This window comes from Lissotriton helveticus, chromosome 1_2 (genome assembly GCF_964261635.1).
Source record: "Lissotriton helveticus chromosome 1_2, aLisHel1.1, whole genome shotgun sequence".
In the NCBI taxonomy this organism is placed as follows: domain Eukaryota; kingdom Metazoa; phylum Chordata; class Amphibia; order Caudata; family Salamandridae; genus Lissotriton; species Lissotriton helveticus.
In genome coordinates this window covers 13,711,517-13,731,919 of record NC_136058.1, presented here as the reverse complement: position 1 = coordinate 13,731,919, position 20,403 = coordinate 13,711,517, and the positions used below count along the sequence as shown (strand labels likewise).

The following is a 20,403-nucleotide window of genomic DNA, read 5'->3' as shown; positions in this document are numbered from 1 at the left end:
ATGAGCGCTGTTTATCAAACTTCCCACGCTCGTCTTCCCAGCACAACCATAAGTAGCCCTCAAAGTTTTCTCTTTCTTTTAAGAAAAATCTTCCATGCAGTGTCTTCAGACTAAAAACATTGCTTTAAGTGACGGGTGTTTACATGAAAACTCTAGGAACACAGACAGATGTATAGTTGCAAGCTTTCAAATAAAGACATCAAAACGAGCCAAAACAGATTAGTATGTGTGAACAACATTTTAATAATTGCATTTTCGTAAACATAAATACCAAGCTATAAAATGCAGCCGTCGTGCACAGATCAAACAAATCCAAATTGAAAAATACCGTTGGCCAATCAAACGTAAGCCTTCATCTACCAATAGAATGTTACTTTATTCGTCCAGTGAGGAGCCAGCTTTCACGTGAACTGTCGCTCGCTTTGCGGCTTACATACACAACGAGGAAACGAACCTGCCTTGGTGGTGAACTGCAGCTTCAGTTTTCTACTGACTGCAGCTTTGTGACTCTTTATATCGCAAGATGTCAGTGAATAAACGGCGGAAATATGATCGCGGTGAGCAGGAGAGCCTGTACTTTGACTGTTATTCGGACGTCTCCATCCACGAAGAGATGATTTCAGATAAAGTCCGCACTAATGCTTACAAAATGGGTATCTTGAGAAATTATGCTTCAATAAGAGGCAAAGTGGTGCTGGATGTGGGAGCAGGCACTGGCATTTTAAGTATTTTCTGCGTGCAGGCAGGTGCTTCAAAGGTATATGCAGTTGAAGCCAGTTCGATTTGTCAGCAAGCAGTTGAAGTGGTGAAACAAAACAAAATGGAGGACAAAATAATTGTGATAAAGGGCACAGTGGAGACTGTAGAATTACCAGAGAAAGTAGATGTGATTGTCAGCGAATGGATGGGCTATGCACTAATGTATGAATCCATGCTTTGTTCTGTGATATTTGCCCGCAATAAATGGCTGAAAGAGGGAGGCATTATCTTACCTTCATATGCTGAATTGTTCATAGCTCCAATCATTGACCCAACAACGGAATGGCGCCTGGACTTCTGGGGAAAAGTAAAGGAGAAATATGGGGTGGACATGAGTTGCATGGAACCTTTTGCTAGGAAGTGCATCATGAACCAGGAAATTGCGGTGAACTGTGTTTCAGGCGAAGACGTGCTGGCTCACCCTGTACGATTTGCTGAACTAGATTTGCAGGTAGCTACAAAAGAGGAAATTAGGGCAATCCGTGGCAGTTTTAGTTTCCGCTGCTTTGGCTCTGATTCCATGCATGCCTTCAGCGTGTGGTTCATGGTTACCTTCCCAGGTGACAAACCTGTTCTTCTATCAACTTCACCTTTCAAAGAGGAAACCCACTGGAAGCAAGCAATTTTGTACCTCAATGAGGCTGTTCAAGTCATCCAGGACACACAGGTCACTGGGGAAATAAGTATGTGCCCTTCAGAAGATAATCCAAGACATCTAAAAATTCATATGAATTACAAAGTTGGAGAGCATGAAAGCCAGGAGAAGACTTTTCGAATGGGGGAGTAGTGAACTAACAAAAGCAAGCTCAATTCTACACGCCATTCAGTACTTGGATTAAGGAGAAGCAGTAGCCTGATGTTTTTTTTGTCCACCAACGGAAACTAAATGGATTTATGAACATTGTTAAATTATAGTTCTCCGTGAAGAATCGCAAAAATAAAGTTATAACACGTAATTATATTTGCTATTCCTATTTATAATACAAATGTACACATCTTTCTATCTTGTCAAATAACTTGAGAATTCGTTTTCTTATGTATGGCTTTTTTTAGTGCTATATGTTAATGTACATATAGTTAAGAACAAGGGTTTTCTTCATCAAAATCGATGGTCGTACTTACATGCCGCCCACCAGATAAGCAAAATGCATGCCCTTTTTTATTCAGTATAGAGTAACCAGTTCTCCCAGTCTTCAGCATGAAATGACCTGATGATTTATCCAGATTAATTGTGTAGAAATTGGCGATGGTTCCATGGTTGGTGTTCACATTACGAAAATGTTTAAATTAATCAGATCCCAGTAATTGCTCTATGCATTTCATATTTTTTTAAGTGACTTTAAAAGAAGGGGGGCAACCATTGTTTAGAAGTCAGCCAGGCTTAGGCCTCCTCCAGTAGGAACAGTGAAGCATGACGGACTAGGCCAACTCCCATCTAAAGCGCATTACAAGCAACCCAAGATCGGCTTCAGCCTTGGTAGGGCTCAACAATGAGGTGCAAGCCTGGCTCCCAGTGACACAGAAACCAAGGGCACTGTGCGCATAATAAGGAAATAAGGGCACTTGTGTAGATACCAACTCCACATAGGGCCACTCACTTGAATAAAAAATGACGATTGTCTTAATTGAATTAATCTGAACCACTGGTAATTACTCTGGGGGTGTTCCTTTCCAGTGATCGTTTAGTTCGCCTGTTACAAAATGGGAACGACGATAAGGAAAGCAGACATGGCCGTAGTGCAATAGGAAAACCTTAGCCTGAACAACTAAGCCACATTCCTTCTGTTTTGGAAAATAAGCATCCCAAACAGGTTTTTGACTTGTAGGGCTCTATAAGTGAAGTGCAGCTTAATTAGAATTACTTGCTTACTCTCTTAAAATCATTTTGCTTCTGGCTTCCCGAATATGAGATTAAAATACACCCCTCTTCAGAGACAAATTGTGAGGCCTTCATACCTGAATTGAATACATGATACTATATTTTGCTTCTGTGTGTTTCTTCACCGCAGATTAAAAAAAATGAAGAATGTAGTAACCTGTTACATTGTGTTCAAAGTATGATGTCAACATTTTAGATTTTTGGTGCGGAACATATTTGAAATACAGGCCTTTGACAACAGTATCACAAAGCTTTATTTGCAAACACTACTATGTAAACAAGAAAAAACAATTTTCGGTACTTCAAATAATGTGGCTTCCCGAATATACATACCATTTGGCTGGTGTTCATACCATCTGATGTTTGAGTCAGTTTTTGCTCAGAATGCAGAGGTGCAAAAATCCAAAATTCACAGGGAGGCCCAGTCCAGTATCCAAAGGGTTTACCATTGTCTTGGCTCCTGGGATTATCGGCAATAAGGACTAAATTAGATGTCACCTATTTAAATAATGTGGCAAAAAATCAAATTATGTAACATTTTCTGGCAGTAATATTTTCATCCATTTGAGCTGGAAACAATTAAAAAAATCTTTAAATCAAGCTTATTATGTTGCAACTATATCAGTTCCTTTATCAAATGGTAAACGCTGCAGGCACAGAATTGCAGAAATCCACTGGCACTTAGTTGTTCATTTGTTGATCAACAATTTATTCACAAAAGGTCAACAAAACGTAAACATTCTTATTCCTGTCCGTGGCTATTGTCACCTGCACTTTTTATAGAAAGCTTTTTCAAGCGAGTGCCCCCAACATAAGTATATTATATAACTATAACTGGGTAACACAAAATATGATGCTATTTTGCCATCTTGGGGTTTAAAAAAATGTCATATCACTTGGCCTTCGGCCTCTTGGTTTGTGATGTCACCAGAATGCTTCAATGGCAAATTTTGGTCCTTATTACACAGTTACCTATTACGTATCATTAGATGGCCTTGTTTTCTATCTTATTAGTCTGTTCTTGATTCAATGACTTTCCTCCCTACTGTTGTGTTTATCCTGCCCAGGAGCATTTCAGCCGTGGCTGGCGACGCAAAATCATAAAAATGTTACTAGACTGCCAGGTCTAGTAACCTGAATAATCAACTTGACCTAAATATAATGTACTTACCCGTAAACTGGTCTCAAATTGTGTGATCTTAGGAAAATATTTTATTTTATTGAGCTGCCTTTTTCTTCATTATCGTATATTAGAGCACCTTCAAATATGCAAGTTCAGCATTAATGCTGTACAAAAAAAAATATTTTTATTGAATAGACTAAAAGTTTGCTCCATTTATAATGAGAATCAATCCCACATAGAGGGTTACACATGATCCCTGACTTGCCTCGTAGTTCACTCATAGTGTTGTCATCTGAGTGGAGGCAGGAATATTTCTCAGTTCATGCTTTAAAAGTCCCTTTTAATAAATATATTTGTAAAGCATGATATGGTAGTGCACTGTCATTTACAGACAGCACATTTTCCATTGAAATGGTTGCAAACTTTCCCAACTACATAGTTTTACTGATAAAACTAAAGCCATAAACAATTTTTGGAAATTAGTTTCAGGAAAAATATTTATAATTTGCACGTCACCAAGTAAAGTGTTCTGATTTGGTTTCTTCCAATACAAATCTTCTTTTAACCACACAGAATTACAAAAGTGTGCCTTTATAACTACTGTAATATTTTTTGAAATGTTTGTACAGTTTACTTATTTACTATTTCAATGTTGTCTTGGTAAAAAAGCCTGACCTCTTACAGATTTTTATTTCACATGCTTAGAACAGCGATTGTCATGCAGTTCACTTTACAAATTCCTCTACTGTCACGGTCCTAGAAAGAAAAGTATATGTAAGAAGACACACTAACTTGACCTCTGTCTGTGAAAGTGACAAGATAAAAACAAGATTTAAAAAGATCTTTGTTGCTCATTCACTTTGTGAGTCAAAGGACCACCTGTTATTTGTCTTCTCGCCAGAATGGGCAAGTAGGCTCTAAAAATATGGTGAAATCTGATTCGCCATGGCAAGTGGGTGTATAGATTTCTCGAGGCCTCCTTGTAGACTTACGATTAAATACATTGTATCCTTCCTCTGCAAAAGTTGAGAGCACTCTTTTTATGTACTCATTAGCACTGCTTGGGCGAGCAAGTGTTTCCTTACTCTCCTACTTTTTTCTCTATATTCTCCTTCTTTGATACTTCCTGTCCTGTTCTAACGGGAAACTTGCTTTGTGTATATTTTTTTCAGTAACCCCATCTCACCAATGCTCCCCTTGCACCTCATGATTGAGATATATATATATATATATATATATATATATATATATATATATATATATATATATATATATATATATATACGTACACACAGTTTTTTTTCTTTGTTTGATTTTTTTGTGAGGGCTCAACAGTTACAAAGATCTACGTGACTTTCTTTTTATCCTTTATATTTTTTAACATTTTAATATGCTGGTCTAATATTGCCTTCCACTATGTTGAAATGGTAAATAAAAAGTTGATGCAATGCGTCATGACCCATGCACATGTATAATATGAACGCATGTACATGTATCTCGTTGTATATGTGCACATCCTCGTCCCTCTTCCACTGGGTTTTCTGTAATCAAAAACCCATTTCAAGATTGTTGGCAAACTGAATGCATGTGTTGAGATGCAGGCACTTCTGCAATTGGCAACAAGCATTGGTAAAGCCAATAGCTCAGCCTTTTGGAGTGGCAACCCACTGGCTTTGCCAATGCTTGTTTATGGAAGAAATTACTAGCAGGTTTTTATTTCTCTAACTGTATTATTTTTCGAAGAACACTAATGTTCAAGGGTGCAATAATGTGACTCTAATGCAAGTTCAAGTATGTAACTTTCCAATCAAGCTTTGATTTGCATTGAGGCCATGCTGTTGGTGGTGACCTCATTTAGGTGAAACAATAACGGTGATTGCGCAATCATGAAGAGATCAAAAAATTTACAAACTTTAGAATATAAAAGTACAAATTTTGGACCAATGGACTGCATGTGGCCTGGAAACTGAATGATTATATGACATGTCACAGGCAGGAATACTATCACTTCTGGTCTCACTAAACAATTCTAACAAGGATGGTGCACCAAAAATAAAAGTTCATAAAGCTTCCAATTTTGCAAAAATTAAGTCCTTTATTTCAATCTTTAAAAAACCTCAGCCAACGCGTTTCGTTCCATTCGGAACTTCCTCAGGGCTGAAAAAAGTACAAATAAAAAACACACACTAAGTATACAAACTTACACCATAAATAAATACTACATATATATTTACAAAGAACATTATTTACCAGGTCTGTTGGGACTGGGGAGCAAAAATGGACACATAGTTTGGCTATCGTACATAACCAAAACGACATATAAAAGAAGGGGGTATCACTTTATACATATATACATAATAACATCAGAAAATCTTTTAAACCACACTATACCTACTTACTAAAAGTAGGGTCAAGGCGCATCTTCAAATATACATATTCACACCCTATCAATTATTTACACGTGTGTCTAGGGAGAAGAATATTAACAGATTTTTTTCTTAACTATCATTAAACAATGAGGACAATGGGTAAAGAGAATGAAATGAGAGAGAGAGAAAGAGAGACTCAGTCATACGTAGCCTGGTTGCATAGAAGAAGCTACTAAGCATCTAAAGATAGATTTAGGATATTCAGTTGGAAGAAATCTATAAAGTATATTTGAAACTCGAGCGTGGTTGCAAGAACGGAATGACTCTGTGAAATAGTTCAGACAAAACAAGAAAACACTATGCCCAGAAATAGACATAGGGGACCAAACAATGAGAGAAATCTCACCTCGGTAATCTCTTGAGGTTCCAACACAGAGGTCAAAATGTTAGAAAAATCCAAGTGTTTTCAATTCACGTTCTAAATAGGACAACAATGTCATGAGTTCCATCAGTATGGAAAAATCAAGCTTCCAATGCAAATAGATTTTCCTGAGTAATAAGTATAAGCAATCACAGAATCATGTCCTCAAAACAATGCTCGTGTAAGATATCACCGGTGTCAGATATCATGATCCGGGAAAAGAGCAATATAACAATTCATTCTTAGCATCTGTAGATCTAATATATGGTAAATTCCCTTGATCAAATCACAGGACTCCATAATCAAGATGGGGTCTGATTTTGGAGGAATAAGGTTGCTTATACAATTCTGCACGAATAAAGAATATATATAAGGTGAGATTGTCCCTTATAAAATGCGGGGGGGGGGGTTTAAAAGGAAAGTTTTATTTAAGAATGCCTTGATATCACGATTATATTTAGATTATGAACCTCTTACTTTGGCAGTCCCGATTATGGAGTCCTGTGATTTGATTTTTTGTTTTGTCTGAACTATTTCACACAGTCATTCCGTTCTTGCAACCACGCTCGAGTTTCCCATATACTTTATAGATTTCTTCAAACTGAATATCCTAAATCTATCTTTAGATGCTTAGTAGCTTCTTCTATGCAACCAGGCTGCGTATGACTGAGTCTCTTCTCTCTCTCTCTCTCTCTCTCTCTCTCTCTCTCTCTCTCTCTCTCTCTCTCTCTCTCTCTCTCTCTCTCTCTCTCTCTCTCTCTCTCTCTCTCTCTCTCTCTCTCTCTCTCTCTCTCTCTCTCTCTCTCTCTCTCTCTCTCTCTCTCTCTCTCTCTCTCTCTCTCTCTCTCTCTCTCTCTCTCTCTCTCTCTCTCTCTCTCTCTCTCTCTCTCTCTCTCTCTCTCTCTCTCTCTCTCTCTCTCTCTCTCTCTCTCTCTCTCTCTCCTCTTTACCCATTGTCCTCCTTGTTTAATGATACTTAAGAAAAAATCTGTTTATATTCTTCTCCCTAGACACACGTGTAATAATTGATAGGATGTGAATATATGTATATTTGAAGATGCTCCTTGACCCTACTTTTAGTAAGTAGGTATAGTGTGGTTTTAAAAGATTTTCTGATGTTATTGTGTGTATATATGTATAAAGTGTTACCCCCTTCTTCTATATGTCGGTTTGGTTATATACGATAGCTAAACTATGTGTCCATTTTTGCTCCCCAGTCCCAACAGACCCTGGTAAATATTGTCCTGTAGGGTGGACTGGATCACTCTTGTATACATGTGTATGTGTATATATATATATATATATATATATATATCGTCTTCTTTGGGATATCCCGTCTTTCCCAATTGTGCTTTTTAAACAGTTTGTCGATCTGTTGTATTTTTCTTGTCACATTTGTAATGTTGTCTAACAATGTACTTTGTAAATATATATGTAGTATTTATTTATGCAGCATGTTTGTATACTTAATGTGTTTTTTATTTGTACTTTTTTCAGCCCTGAGGAAGGTTCCGAATGGAACGAAACGCGTTGGCTGAGGCTTTTTAAAGATTGAAATAAAGGAATTTAATTTTGGGAAAATTGGAAGCTTTCTGAACTTTTATCATGTGTGACCCTTCCTTGTTTTCAAAAGTTTGTATCTGTTTCTACAGTGGAGCGCATGTGTGGCAAGCTCCGGATGTATTGTGCACAAACCAAGTATTGACAAGCTTACTTTGAAACTGAGGTGCCTAATCGTGGTCAGCCACACAGTTTGTTTCTAAGAATTAAACAATTCTAACAAGTCCTGATTGAAAATCTGTTTTCGGTTTGGTCCTCAGCGGGCAGTGTATGACATAACTGACTTCTCCTGAGTAATCATTTGACACCACTCTTGTTGTACTCAGTAAAGAAGTTGTCACTTTTAAGTGGAATTTCAAAACAAGACAAAGAATGTGGGAGGACAAGCCAGTGAAGACATTTGCTCAGTATTTGTTAAGTGTTATCAGTTCATGCCTGATACCAGAAGTGGTACTTATAAGACCTTTGACCATTTCTATTAGTTTAGTGACTTTGCTGTGTTCTACTGTAAGTAAGATCTGATTTTTATTAGAACACCTTTCAAAGAGTGGTTAGTTGTGGTAGTAGATGACGTTTTGACTGACAAGCTGAGCAATGGAAGTCAAGATCAGTCTAGCTATTTTAATTTGGAAATGAAATAAACCCAAGGGGTATGCTGCAAACCTATGTATAAGCCCAAGTGACTTTAGCTATTGCTTGCCATTAACATCATGGGTGACAATTTTGGCGAAAATCATCAGAGACCAACCAGTGGCCATTAAAGAATACAAAAGATGTTCGGGCATGCCATTCTGCATGCTTCTTGATCTTTGTTTAAGGGGAATACAAAGTGACTTGTCAGAATATGCATGTAACGTCAGAGACTTAACAACATTGGTCCAATTTTCTTTGTGTTCCTGAGTCTAAATCAAATTACACACAAGCACACCTGTCCTCTTTAGGGATTCAGGTTCTACTTAGTACTTATGTTTTACTTCAAGATTTCTACCGTGTGCATCTGAAAAAGTGGGTAGAAAAGAACACTTTGTAACTGGTATTTCCATCTGTGTACAAACGAACAAGAAGTGATTACACTGGAACCATGTGAAGTCTACGATGTGTATGGTTGGTTGATTGGAAAATATAACTGTTTTTCTAACTTATTTATGATAACTGTGGTTGTCCACATACATAAAATAAAACATTTTTCCTGTGTATTGAAGATGATCAGTCATAATTCAGTATATGAATTAAAATACAGTATTCTTGACTGGAGCCATGGCACTGCTTTAAGATCCAGGATCCGAAAACATGGCTGCTCATTTTCTTTATTACACTTTCAGAGTTTGCATCACCTTATTGATGTTGTAAACTTTTACGAAACTTCCAGTTGTTTTGTAAAAGTTTGTATGTCTGACCATTGTGAATTTTATAATTTACTGTGTGAAAATTAGGAACTCTATTTAGCATGGTCTGCTTTGTCGTTTTTAAATTTTTTATCCATTTTGTCCATTTGTATTCGTTGGAATATATTTAAGATCTACAGGATATTTGTTTTCATATAGTTCTCATGTGTTTAATGCGTGCGAGATTGTGCTTATAATAATGGCTTGTTTGTATTTATTAATTTTGAGCTTTTTGGCATTAATTCTGCTGAATAAAGTTGATCTGATGTAAACATTAGGAGTTAAGACTCCTCTATAGTTTACACTTGTCTATTTTATAGTTTAAACTCTCCCTCTTACCAACCAAATGTCGACCGTGCATTCAAAAAGGACTATCCAGTGATAATAGCATTTTTATGTTTCTCATTGTAATGGACTTTGAGGAACATTTTTTATGTCTCCCTTTATTGTCTTCATCTTTTTTGTTTGTATTCTAATATATGTGACATGCATAGTATATGTAACTGGTGTAAAAAAACAGGTGATATTTGTGCCCTGTCAGATTGGTGTTGCCCATGGGGCCATCTCTTTATGCGTTGTTAATTCTTACCCCACACCCATGTGCTATTGGGTACACTCTGTCTTGATATTAATGTTTGCCCTATTAAAGCCTGCTGTATTAGCTTTGCCATTGCTGGCAAAAATGTTTTCTTTCTGTATGGAATGCATATTGCATTTGAACGGGACAACAGTGTGATGATTGAGTGTATAAATCAGATGTAACATAGTCCCTCATGCATTCCACTTCCTGCATGGTGGTACGATCAACCAAATAGGCAAAAGCATGAGCTGAGGGTAATTGTAAGTGAACCTAAGCTCACTCTATATTTTTTTGAAAGTTTTACAGCACAGCCTGCGGAGAACTATGTGGCCATGCCAGACCTAACACATTTCCTTCATCAATGTGAACTCTGTAAAGAGATTTATAATTTAGTCATCAGAACTTAGAAAACGGACCTAATCATTCCAGGGCAAAACTTGCCTGAGGAAAAAAGCTACACTACTGCATGCTTTAACAAAAGAAAAAATGTGAGGATCAGTTATAATACTTTGTTTTTGATGCTTTTACTTAAAGATTTCTGCCAAACGTTTGCCATGGCTATTTGCTCAAATAATACAAATGTCCGCAGTGTCCACTTCAGAAGCATCTTCGAAAGCAAAATGTATGCAGCTAAATACCAAATAACTCCTAATTTAGTTCCAATGTGTGTCCTGTAATGCTGCTTAAGCAGTCTACCTTGGGCCAGTTGGGCTATCCATATCGGCAATCAAAATCTGTTCTCTTTGAGAAATGATTAGTGTCTCTAAATAAAGAACGTTTGGTCTCTGAGAATAGACCTCATTCTTTGAGGGGTATTTTCCCGTTATATAAAAATGTTGATTGGGCTAATTTTCTGCAATATACACAGCTCCTTAAGGATCAGGTGATATTTTTTTGGTGAGAATTTGCTAACAGTTGGCACTCACAATCCTGTTAGTAGGACCAGGAAAACCTACTCCATGAACAGTCAATGTTTCAGGCAAAATCCTCTTGCTCAAATAATATTATTGTGCTTCAGGTCATCTGAGACAAAGAAGTCATATCCAGATATTAACATAGTCGTACCAGCCCCAATAGATTAAAACATGCTCATTGCAAAACAAACTTTTTCTACCTCGGTTGTTCTCACTATATTATTAAACTCTTCCTACATTTTCCAATATTTCCTCTTTTGTGGGTTCAGGTATTCAGGCCTTGTACTGTGTTATTCTCGTTCTAAAAAAATGAATGTTAAACTTGTCTTCATTCACTTGCAATTTTATATCTAAGAAATCTATATCCATCGTACTGTAATGCATGTAAATTTGAGATTTCAAATCTTTCTTATTCAAATGCTCAAGGAACTCCCATAGTTTCTCTTCCTCCTTCCCAAAACAAAAAGAGGTAATCTATTTAGTGTAACCACATAATGACCTTACTCATACATTTTTCAATGTTCAATTTCTGGCTACCCGCTCCTCCCACCAGCCCACTAAAGGATTTGCATAGCTGGTGGGAAAGCAGGTGCCTATCACAATATCCATTATCTGTTTCTGAAGGATATCCCTAAGTAAAATAAATATTTTCATTGGGTCAAATATCCATCATTTTATGTCAGCAAGTGCGTTTGTGAAACAAAGAGTGATGATCTGTGTAGATAGATGTTCTTCCTAGAAGGCTGTGTATTGATGAAACTAGTGGTTTCCCTGCAGGGTGAGTTGGGTCCTTGTGCACTTCGAGCACCTTATAAAATAGAGATTTTGAGATGTCATTTTGTAAGGAAAATGTACTCCTCATATTCCAAGATACACAATATCTCTATCGGTTCATACAGGTAAAATACCTGACCCCCAAGCTTATATGATAATCATGTTCCTCTGTTCTGTAACATTCTGTATCATTGAGCTGCCTTAAGGCCTCCTGCACATATTGTTCCCTCACCCAAATCACAATGTCCCTTATCCGAGGGTTTTATCACCAGATGCCTATCATACCCAAGTGTCAACTTATTAATGTTGTAAACTTCTACAAAACCTGCAGTTCTTTTGTAAAAGTTTGTATGTGTGTCCATCGTTAATTTTCTAGTGTATCAAAATTAGGAACTCTATTTGGCATGGTCTGCTTTGTTGTTTTAAAATTTGTATCCATTTTGTCCATTAGTATTCTTAGGAATGTTATTAAGATTTACAGAATATTAGTTTTTATATAGTGCTCATGTGTTTAATGCTTGTGCTTATATTAATGACTTTTTTGTATTTATTAATTTGAAGGTTTTTGGCATTAATTTTGCCTAATAAAGTTGATCTGTTTGTCTGATGTTGTAAACATTAGGAGCTCAGACTCTTCTATTGCTTAAACTTCTCTATTTATAGTTTAAATTAACCCTTTTCTCAACAAAATGTCGACAGTAATTTCAAAGAGGCCTATCCAGTGAAAATAGCGTTTTTGTGTTTCTCATTGTAATGGACTTTAACGAAAATGTTTGAAGTCGCTCTTTATTGTCTTCTTCGTGTTTATTTGTGTGTGTATTCTAATATATGTGATATGTATAGTATATGTAACTGATGTAAAAAAGCAGGTGACATCTGAGCCCTGTCAGATTGATGTCGCCCATGGGGCAATCTCCTTTTGTGGTGTTAATTCTTATCGCAAACCCTTGTGGCATTTGACACATTTTGTCTTGATAATAATGTTCGCCCCTTTAAAGCCTGTGCTATTAGCTTATGTTGGGACCACAAGACATTTCTATTATACACATTTGTACCTTCTCAGATGTTTTACTTGCTTTATAGTCATTCCATGGAAAACATCCACACTTTTATGGGGTAAACTGGGCATTGTTTATTTTAATTTCATACCACTCTTATAATAGTGATCAGTCTTTGAACCCATGGAGTTCAAGATTTTGACCACTTCCTCTTCATTGTTTGCATTCCCAAGATCTGGGACATCTATTTCCTGTTTTTCTGTGTTCAAATCATAGGCTGTGCTCAGGCCCTCTGTTGGAAGTGGAGGTCCCTGTCGCTTACCGCCGCCACCCAATGCTGGAGGCTTGCGTCCCCAACCCCTCGCTTTAACGTTAGGCTAAGTAAGGACACCGTCTGAGATAGCCCTGCTCACCCCGTTAGTAGCTTGGCACGAGCTGCCAGGCTTATCTCCAAGGCATAAGTGTTCAATATGTGCAACCACGCTCACAGTAACCCCATGATGTCATCACAAATAGACTCCACATGAGTATTGATAAAATGAGTATAATCTTTATATAAGCAATTATACGATACAAGCACACAAAATCAACATATATGAATGGGTAGTATTCTTTCCGGTGGGTTGGTAGGTTCTAATCCCAACCACCGCTCCTAACCAACAGTTAAGCTCACTTCTAACCGTTTCCCAAAAGGTTAGGCAAGTCGTATTGCTAGAATCACACACGTTGCAAAAGGAAACAATACTGCAATGCGTAACGATATTCTCTTATGCTGTGCAACTGAGAAACAAGGCCATACGTAGCGCCACGTCATGTACTTGCAATTTAAGGAATAATGCAATGCGTATCCCCACCAGCATGCCCTGTACCACAAAGAGACAGCAATGTGTCACGCTACAATCCTGTACAGTGCAATAAAGAAATTATACACTGTGCCATGTTATACTCCGATACTGTGCACTGAAGAAATAATGCAATGCGCTCCGCTGGTCTCAGTCCACACCAAGACCTGGCCTCAGCACTGTGGAGACTTTACTTCAATTCGGTGCACACCTGAACCCGGCACTCCTCACCAGCACCTTCAGGTTGCACTTCGACACACACACAGCATGTTCGAGACTCGCCTCTTTGGAGCTCACGACGATCCAGAGCTCTTCACCAACGTTCCGTTTGCACCTCAACACGCACCCTGCGCGTTCGAGCTTCTTCCCTTCTCCCGTTGCACACGATGTCCAGGCACTCTTCACCAACGCCCTGGCTACACCACGACACACACTCTTGCACGTCAGAGACTCACTTCTTTTGGTGCCTACGAGGCCCCGGTGTTCTTCACCAATACCTGGGCCGCACCACGACACGCTCCCAGCGCAACCAAGACTAACTTTCTCTGTTGGTGCACATGATGTCCAGGTGCTCCTCACCAATGCCCTGGCTGCACCACGACACGTACACTGCACGTTAGAGTCTTGCTTCTTCCTTTGGTGCACACGAGGCCAATGTTCCCTCTAATTTTTTTCCTCTGTGTGCGGCAGTGTTGGGTCTCTGTGCGCTGCAGCCAATGCTATGTGCGCCAAGAACCGAACCCGCGCATATGGGTGCAGTGACAAATATCAGTAGAAACATCACTACAAACTTTTGCTTAAAAAATGAAAATGCGTTGCATTCCACACATACAGTGCCACATAATGGCTCTTAAGTCAGGTTTGCAATGTACATACACACACCATCAATTGGTTACACAGGCAAGTACACTTCGGCTTTAGAAAAGCAAAGGACTCCAACAGTGGTACCAATATAAGATTTCACTAAAGATTCTCAACTAGAGCTCTGTTCATAGGGTGGGGAAATGTTGGGCATAGGGAAATGTCAAGTAATTTGAATGGTGGATATGTTATTCAGTTATTTGGATAGAGATGGGTCGGTGGCGGGATAGAAGAGAGAAAGAGGTTTGTATTTATATACCGTTGGCTACCCCTGATGGGGTTTTGAAGCGCTTTTTGGGCAAGTAGCACACCACAGATCCAAGTACATGGAGGTACATAGATGCACCATGGAAGAAAGTACATGTAGACCAAAGATGATTTGTTTCCTTTTTTTTAAATCAACATAATTATTTTACATGTTTATACAAAGCAATACACAAAGATAGGTACATATCTATAGTGAAAATAAATGCTTATATCCAGAGGGATATACTGTTATTTCTGTTTGCGTATGGTGCTTATGTGGGGAAGAGACAATTCTTGAATAGTTTTCTGAAGATAAGGTGGTTGTCGGTGGATCTTATGTTGGGGGTAAAGAGTGCCATAGTTTGGCTGCTTGAACAGAGAAGGATGTGCCACCCATAGGTTTTTTTCTTGTATCTTGGTAATTTGTGGTGAGATGCCCCTTTAGAGCATCTCTAAAAAGATTATTTGTTAATCTAATTTATTTCCCCTCTCTACCACAATCACAATGCCCCTACCCGTGCACCACGGCGGCCGCTGCTGGGTCAAGGAAGACGAGGGCTCAAGTAATGCCTTATGTCCACCTCCACCTGCATGTCATCCACGAACGAGAGGATGACAACTTCTGTAGAGTGGGCCGAAAGAAAACCTGCTTGGCAGAGGTCAAGCCTGTATATGGGCTGTTGCAGTGTTCAGGTTAGCAATGGTCCACAGTTTGTGTAGAATCAATCTATTCAAAATATCCTTTCTTAGCGTTTGGAAGTATTGACGGTTCAGTTTGGGTGAAAAATAGAAAAAAGGGGTGGCCACTTGTCTCTAACAGTGACCTCTCTCTAGGAGGGATGAGGAAAGGTTAAACTTGCAGTCCAAATTCTAATGTAGCTCAATGGCAAGATTTTGTGACAAACATCTGTGGTTTCTATGCTGAATTACTGCTGATACTAAGTTTCACAATCGATTCAGAGTTATCAGGAATACATGCTGGTAAAGTCTCTGGGCTTGTCAATCATTAGGTGCGAAAATGATAGTGGGGTGCTGCACTTTTCTGGCTGCACCAGCACCACGTTAGTAAAAATTTGTCGACTCCTCAGTCAGCAGGAATGTAATACTAAATAGGCCTGGGTTTCAGTTGGTTTAAAATGTCATTGTTTATTTAGGAGGCCTCAGTGTGTTTATTGTTTCTCTTTTCCTTTAGAGTACAAAGAAGCTATTTTATAATGTGTAAGCTATAAATCTTGTTTTATCAAAGTGCGTGCCTTTTAACTGAAATAAAGTAATGGTTGACTATTTAGTCCAAATAAACATGCGTTTCTAATATATATCACTGAAGCATAGATATAAAGCACAGAGAAATTCCGCTTCTAAGTGGTAATGTATTCTCCAGTGACATTATTGGCAGATGGAGTATGAATTTCAAGTCACACAACAACAACACAAATAGCTGCAGAAGTATACGGGTCACAGAACCAATAAAGCAATATGTGTTTCTTTCTTACAAATATAGAGAGTTGAATTAATCTTAGGTGATTGCAACTGAACAAGGCAGGGCTCGTCATGCCTGGCTCACATATTAATCTAATAAACCTCAATTTGAACTTCACCGGTGGTGTGGCCAAAATCACAGCCAAGAAAAAGAAGATGCTCAGAGCTCAATTGAAGGGCTCACCTTGATGGTCATCAGTGCCTCTTAATGGGGTGTTCTGCGCTGTAGTGAACTACAGTTTTCCTCAGATACCCAGAGAGCCAAGACAGGGAGGCACAGACCTGTGAAGCTGATATAGAAACCCGGCAGCACAAAGTACTGCACCAATGAATGAGGTGGGCAGGAGCAAAGAGACTGCTACTATCTCTTCTTGCAAGAACTAAGTGTGAGTTAGGGTAGAGTACTAACCAGATAATTGGTAGGTGCAGTCTTTGGTTTGGAGTAGGTAATCGGAAAGAAGGACCCATGTGCATAGAAACACTACTACAATTGAAGATGAAATCACTGGCCGTCTTAAAGGGGCACTCTGGGTGAAAAAGTGCATAAAATCCCACCATGCCTGCCTTCCTTTTGTTGTCATCTGGCATGCTTAACACACACAAAAAAAAGGTTCCAACGAAACAGAGGACACAACTCAGAGGAACCCAACACGTCAACGCGAAGCTGAGGGTGAGACGCTGGTCTCCGATTGGTATAGCGAGTTAGGATTGTAATGACGTGAAGGAATGTAATGCATGCCCTTACTTTATTCAGGAAACTGGAATGACGATGATCTCAAAAGGGTTATATAGGGGACATGAATAACGCAGGAACATCTTAAGGATTTTGGGGGCCCTGGGCCAAACAGATTTTGGGGGCCCCTGTTGGGAACAGCTTTGAATTTATGATCCAATGTTAGCACTTTCATCTCATTGTCACCCTCCCATTTCTTATATGTGAGGTCCTGCTGTGATCTAAAAGAAACCTTTGATTGAAACGAACACATTTTTCTGAAAATTGTCTGTAATGGTTTCTCACACATTACCCACATTAAAAATAAATTAAGGGAAAATGACATTTAAAACAACCTGTTTAGGCATTATTCAAGATCATCAGGGCAAGACTATGCAGAACGGAGATGGCTGTATCAAGGGGCCCCCTGAAAAGCTGGGGCCCAGGCCCAGGCCCAAAGCCTACCTTTTCCATGCCTTAAAACGTCTCTGGAATAACGTCTTCAGCGTATCTGATTTGTTATGAAACGAGTTCTCATTAGGGACCTCGTATGGAAGACTATCTTTTAATATAGGGTGTAGGTGTTTTATAAAGGGTTCTACAATTAAGCTCTAAAGATGCCGCGCACTGTCTGGGATCCTGGGGTGTGCACAGACCTAAATTGTGTTCGTAGTAGTTTCAGAAATAGTTAATCAGACGCACACCTATGAGTATTCATGTGAGATACAAAGCTTTGTCGTGTAAGCAATGTCAATATGTCACAAGGCATGCATCATTAAAGTGCCAAACCACCTCAACCCGAGTCCAAGCTCATAATATTCCCATTACCCTGCTCCACTGTCTCCATCTCCGCGCATGAGCCCGCTACCCAGTGTCCATTTTTCGCTTTAACACCCTCTTTCCTGTTATCATTCTACCACCTCAAACCTTTATGGAAATATTTCCCGCTCAAACTCCTGAACCTTCCCTCCGGTCTCGGACCCCCTAATGCATTGTCCTCGTTTTTACAGTAGTTCTCTTCCCAACGTACTATAATGAAGTTCCTTAGTCTTCGGACATTCAATTCTTTTATTAGCCTGCATGCGCTGAATAGGAAATTGACCTCTTGAAATCACTTCAGCTTCAGTAGAAGCTAGTGTGTGTGGTGCTTACACGCGATTGGGCTTTGCATCTGGCGTTAGTACGCAATTGGCCAAAGGCGTGTGGAGGTCCCAGCTTCTTGTGAAATGTTTACTCCCAGAGAGTTTTGCTCTCAGGAACCAGCAGTGGCGTGCAGGGGTCATCTGTTTTTAATTAGCATGCCTGCGCTTGTCTCCCACGCAGTGTCTCACCCCCAAGGTGGCACTTGTTCAACTTGAGATGGACAGGACTGGGTGAAGTTGTTTTCTGTGCTTCAGGCGCACTCACCCAGCAGCCGTCACAGTCTGCATTTGGCCCGGGCTTGACCAGTGTTCCTGCCGCTGCTGGGCCTCCCCTCCCATGGGCCGGGCCTCCCCTCCGACGGGCCGGGCTCCCTCTGAAGCCCTCCTGCCCCGTCCGACAGAACTAGGAGCTGTGATTAGTAGAAAGAGCTTACTGGGCTCTCTAGGAAGCGAGGAAAGTTTGCGCTGCGTAATAAAACGCAGCCGCAACTGGGTGCAGAGGCCCCAGTAGCACTGCACCTGCCGCACCAATGAACGCTACACCCATTTAGGAGAGCGCTGATCCTTTGAGCCGAATGTTGACAGTTTCGATGCTGGATTTCGGCGTGTTATGTTCTGGCAGTGACCTTTATTGGTAAACATCTCTGTCTGGGATCAAAGAGCTACTTATGTTTATTTTAACAAACAATTATTAATCTTTAACCAGCTCAATCCAGATGTCCCGTAATTATTTCGATATTTTAAATACATTTGAAACGTCTTGGTAGCCAAAAGGTCAGTTTTGTGAGGGTTCTTGTTGAAATTCGCACCTGAAATATGAAATAGTCTCACTAATTATTGTGCTGTAGATCGAACCCGCCGGAAAGTAGACACCGCGACACGATGACGCAGCCATGAAGGTTATCAAGTTAAATAAAAGCTTTGACAACCTTGATAAAATAATGTGTATTTGATTACACGAGTATTTAAACTAGCATTATTGTCTAGAATAAATCTTTTGACACTGACACAAAGAGATTCTGGTGCTATGGAATGAAAAAAATGCACACTTTTAACACATCCTACTCCTAATTGTATTAACCAACAACTAGTCATTTTATCCCGGGCCGACAGAGACCAGCGCTGGAAACCCATTTTGTTCACGTCTATCGGACAGCGCAGAGAAACATAGATTGTGTAAAATACGAGCAATGTTGTAAAAGTAAATCTTGCACGTACACGCTTGTTGTAATAAAAGGGGGGGGCTTATTTATTCCCCTTATCCCAATGACCCAATTGCGTTGTAAAACCTGTCTTCGCTCCAGGAGCAGCCTGTGTCCACACCACCAGGCACCCGAAACACCGCTCTCACTCACGGAGCCCCGTAGAACATTCTAGTCCACTTCATGTTAGTACATACATGTCCCACCAGAAGATTTGGGCTTACACAGAGACATTCTATGTTTGTGAGTGTTGTGACGTCTGGGCCCTTTAGAACAGCTGCTTTCTGAAAGCACTGGTCTTGATGTGAAAAGGAATGCGCATGTGAGCAGTGGAACCAAGGGCCATATGTATCATGCCCAAATGCGTTCGCAAACGCCGAAATTCGCTGAATTTCGGCGTTTGCGAACGCATTTTCGCAAAATGGTATGTATCACCCAAATCTGCATGCAAAATAAGGAATCGCAAAATTTGCAATTCCTTATTTTGCGATTGCATTTAAGGAATCGCAAATTTTGCGATTCTTTAAATGCAATGTAAGAAGCCAAAGAAATTTACTAAATGGCCTTAAGGAATTGCAAATTACCACCAACTTCTAATTGGTGGTAAGTTGCGACTTCCTTGAAAAATGCAAATTTTTGCATTTTTCAAAGTGCCATGTGACGCACATGCATGCCCTTAGTGCTTGTATGTGTGCCACATGTGCACCCATGCATATTTCATGGGTGCAACACCCTGCACCCTTGAAATTATTCTCAATTTGCGATTAGCAAATTGCGAATCGCAAATTGCGAATAACTTCTCATTTATTCCTATGGGCCTCGTAGCCCATAGAAATTAATGGGAAAGTATTCCTTAATTGCGAATTCGCAATTTGCGAATTCGCAATTAAGGAATATCAAGAAATTGCTAAAAAAATTGCAATTTTCTTGATACATACCAATTAGCGATTCTGAAATAGCGATTTCTTAAAAATCGCTATTACAGAATCGCTAATTGGTATCTTGATACATACGGACCCAAATCTATTCTCGCTGCCTGGATTGCATTTCGGTACTGCAGACAAAATCCGTCCTCGCAGTGCATTAGTGAGAATTTTTTTACACTATGAGGGTCAAAGTGTCACTTCTAAACCCTGACTGCAGGGCTTCGTAAGGTG

General features: G+C 39.4%; 1 protein-coding gene across 1 annotated transcript; it reads left to right on the top strand.

The window, feature by feature from the left end:
* The first annotated feature begins 403 nt into the window (after positions 1-403).
* On the top strand, positions 404-4,602 carry PRMT6 (protein arginine methyltransferase 6). Its single transcript, XM_078668473.1, has one exon. It carries the CDS (start codon positions 524-526, stop codon positions 1,544-1,546), a length of 1,023 nt encoding a protein of 340 aa, XP_078524599.1. The 5' UTR covers positions 404-523; the 3' UTR covers positions 1,547-4,602.
* The last annotated feature ends 15,801 nt before the right edge of the window (positions 4,603-20,403 follow it).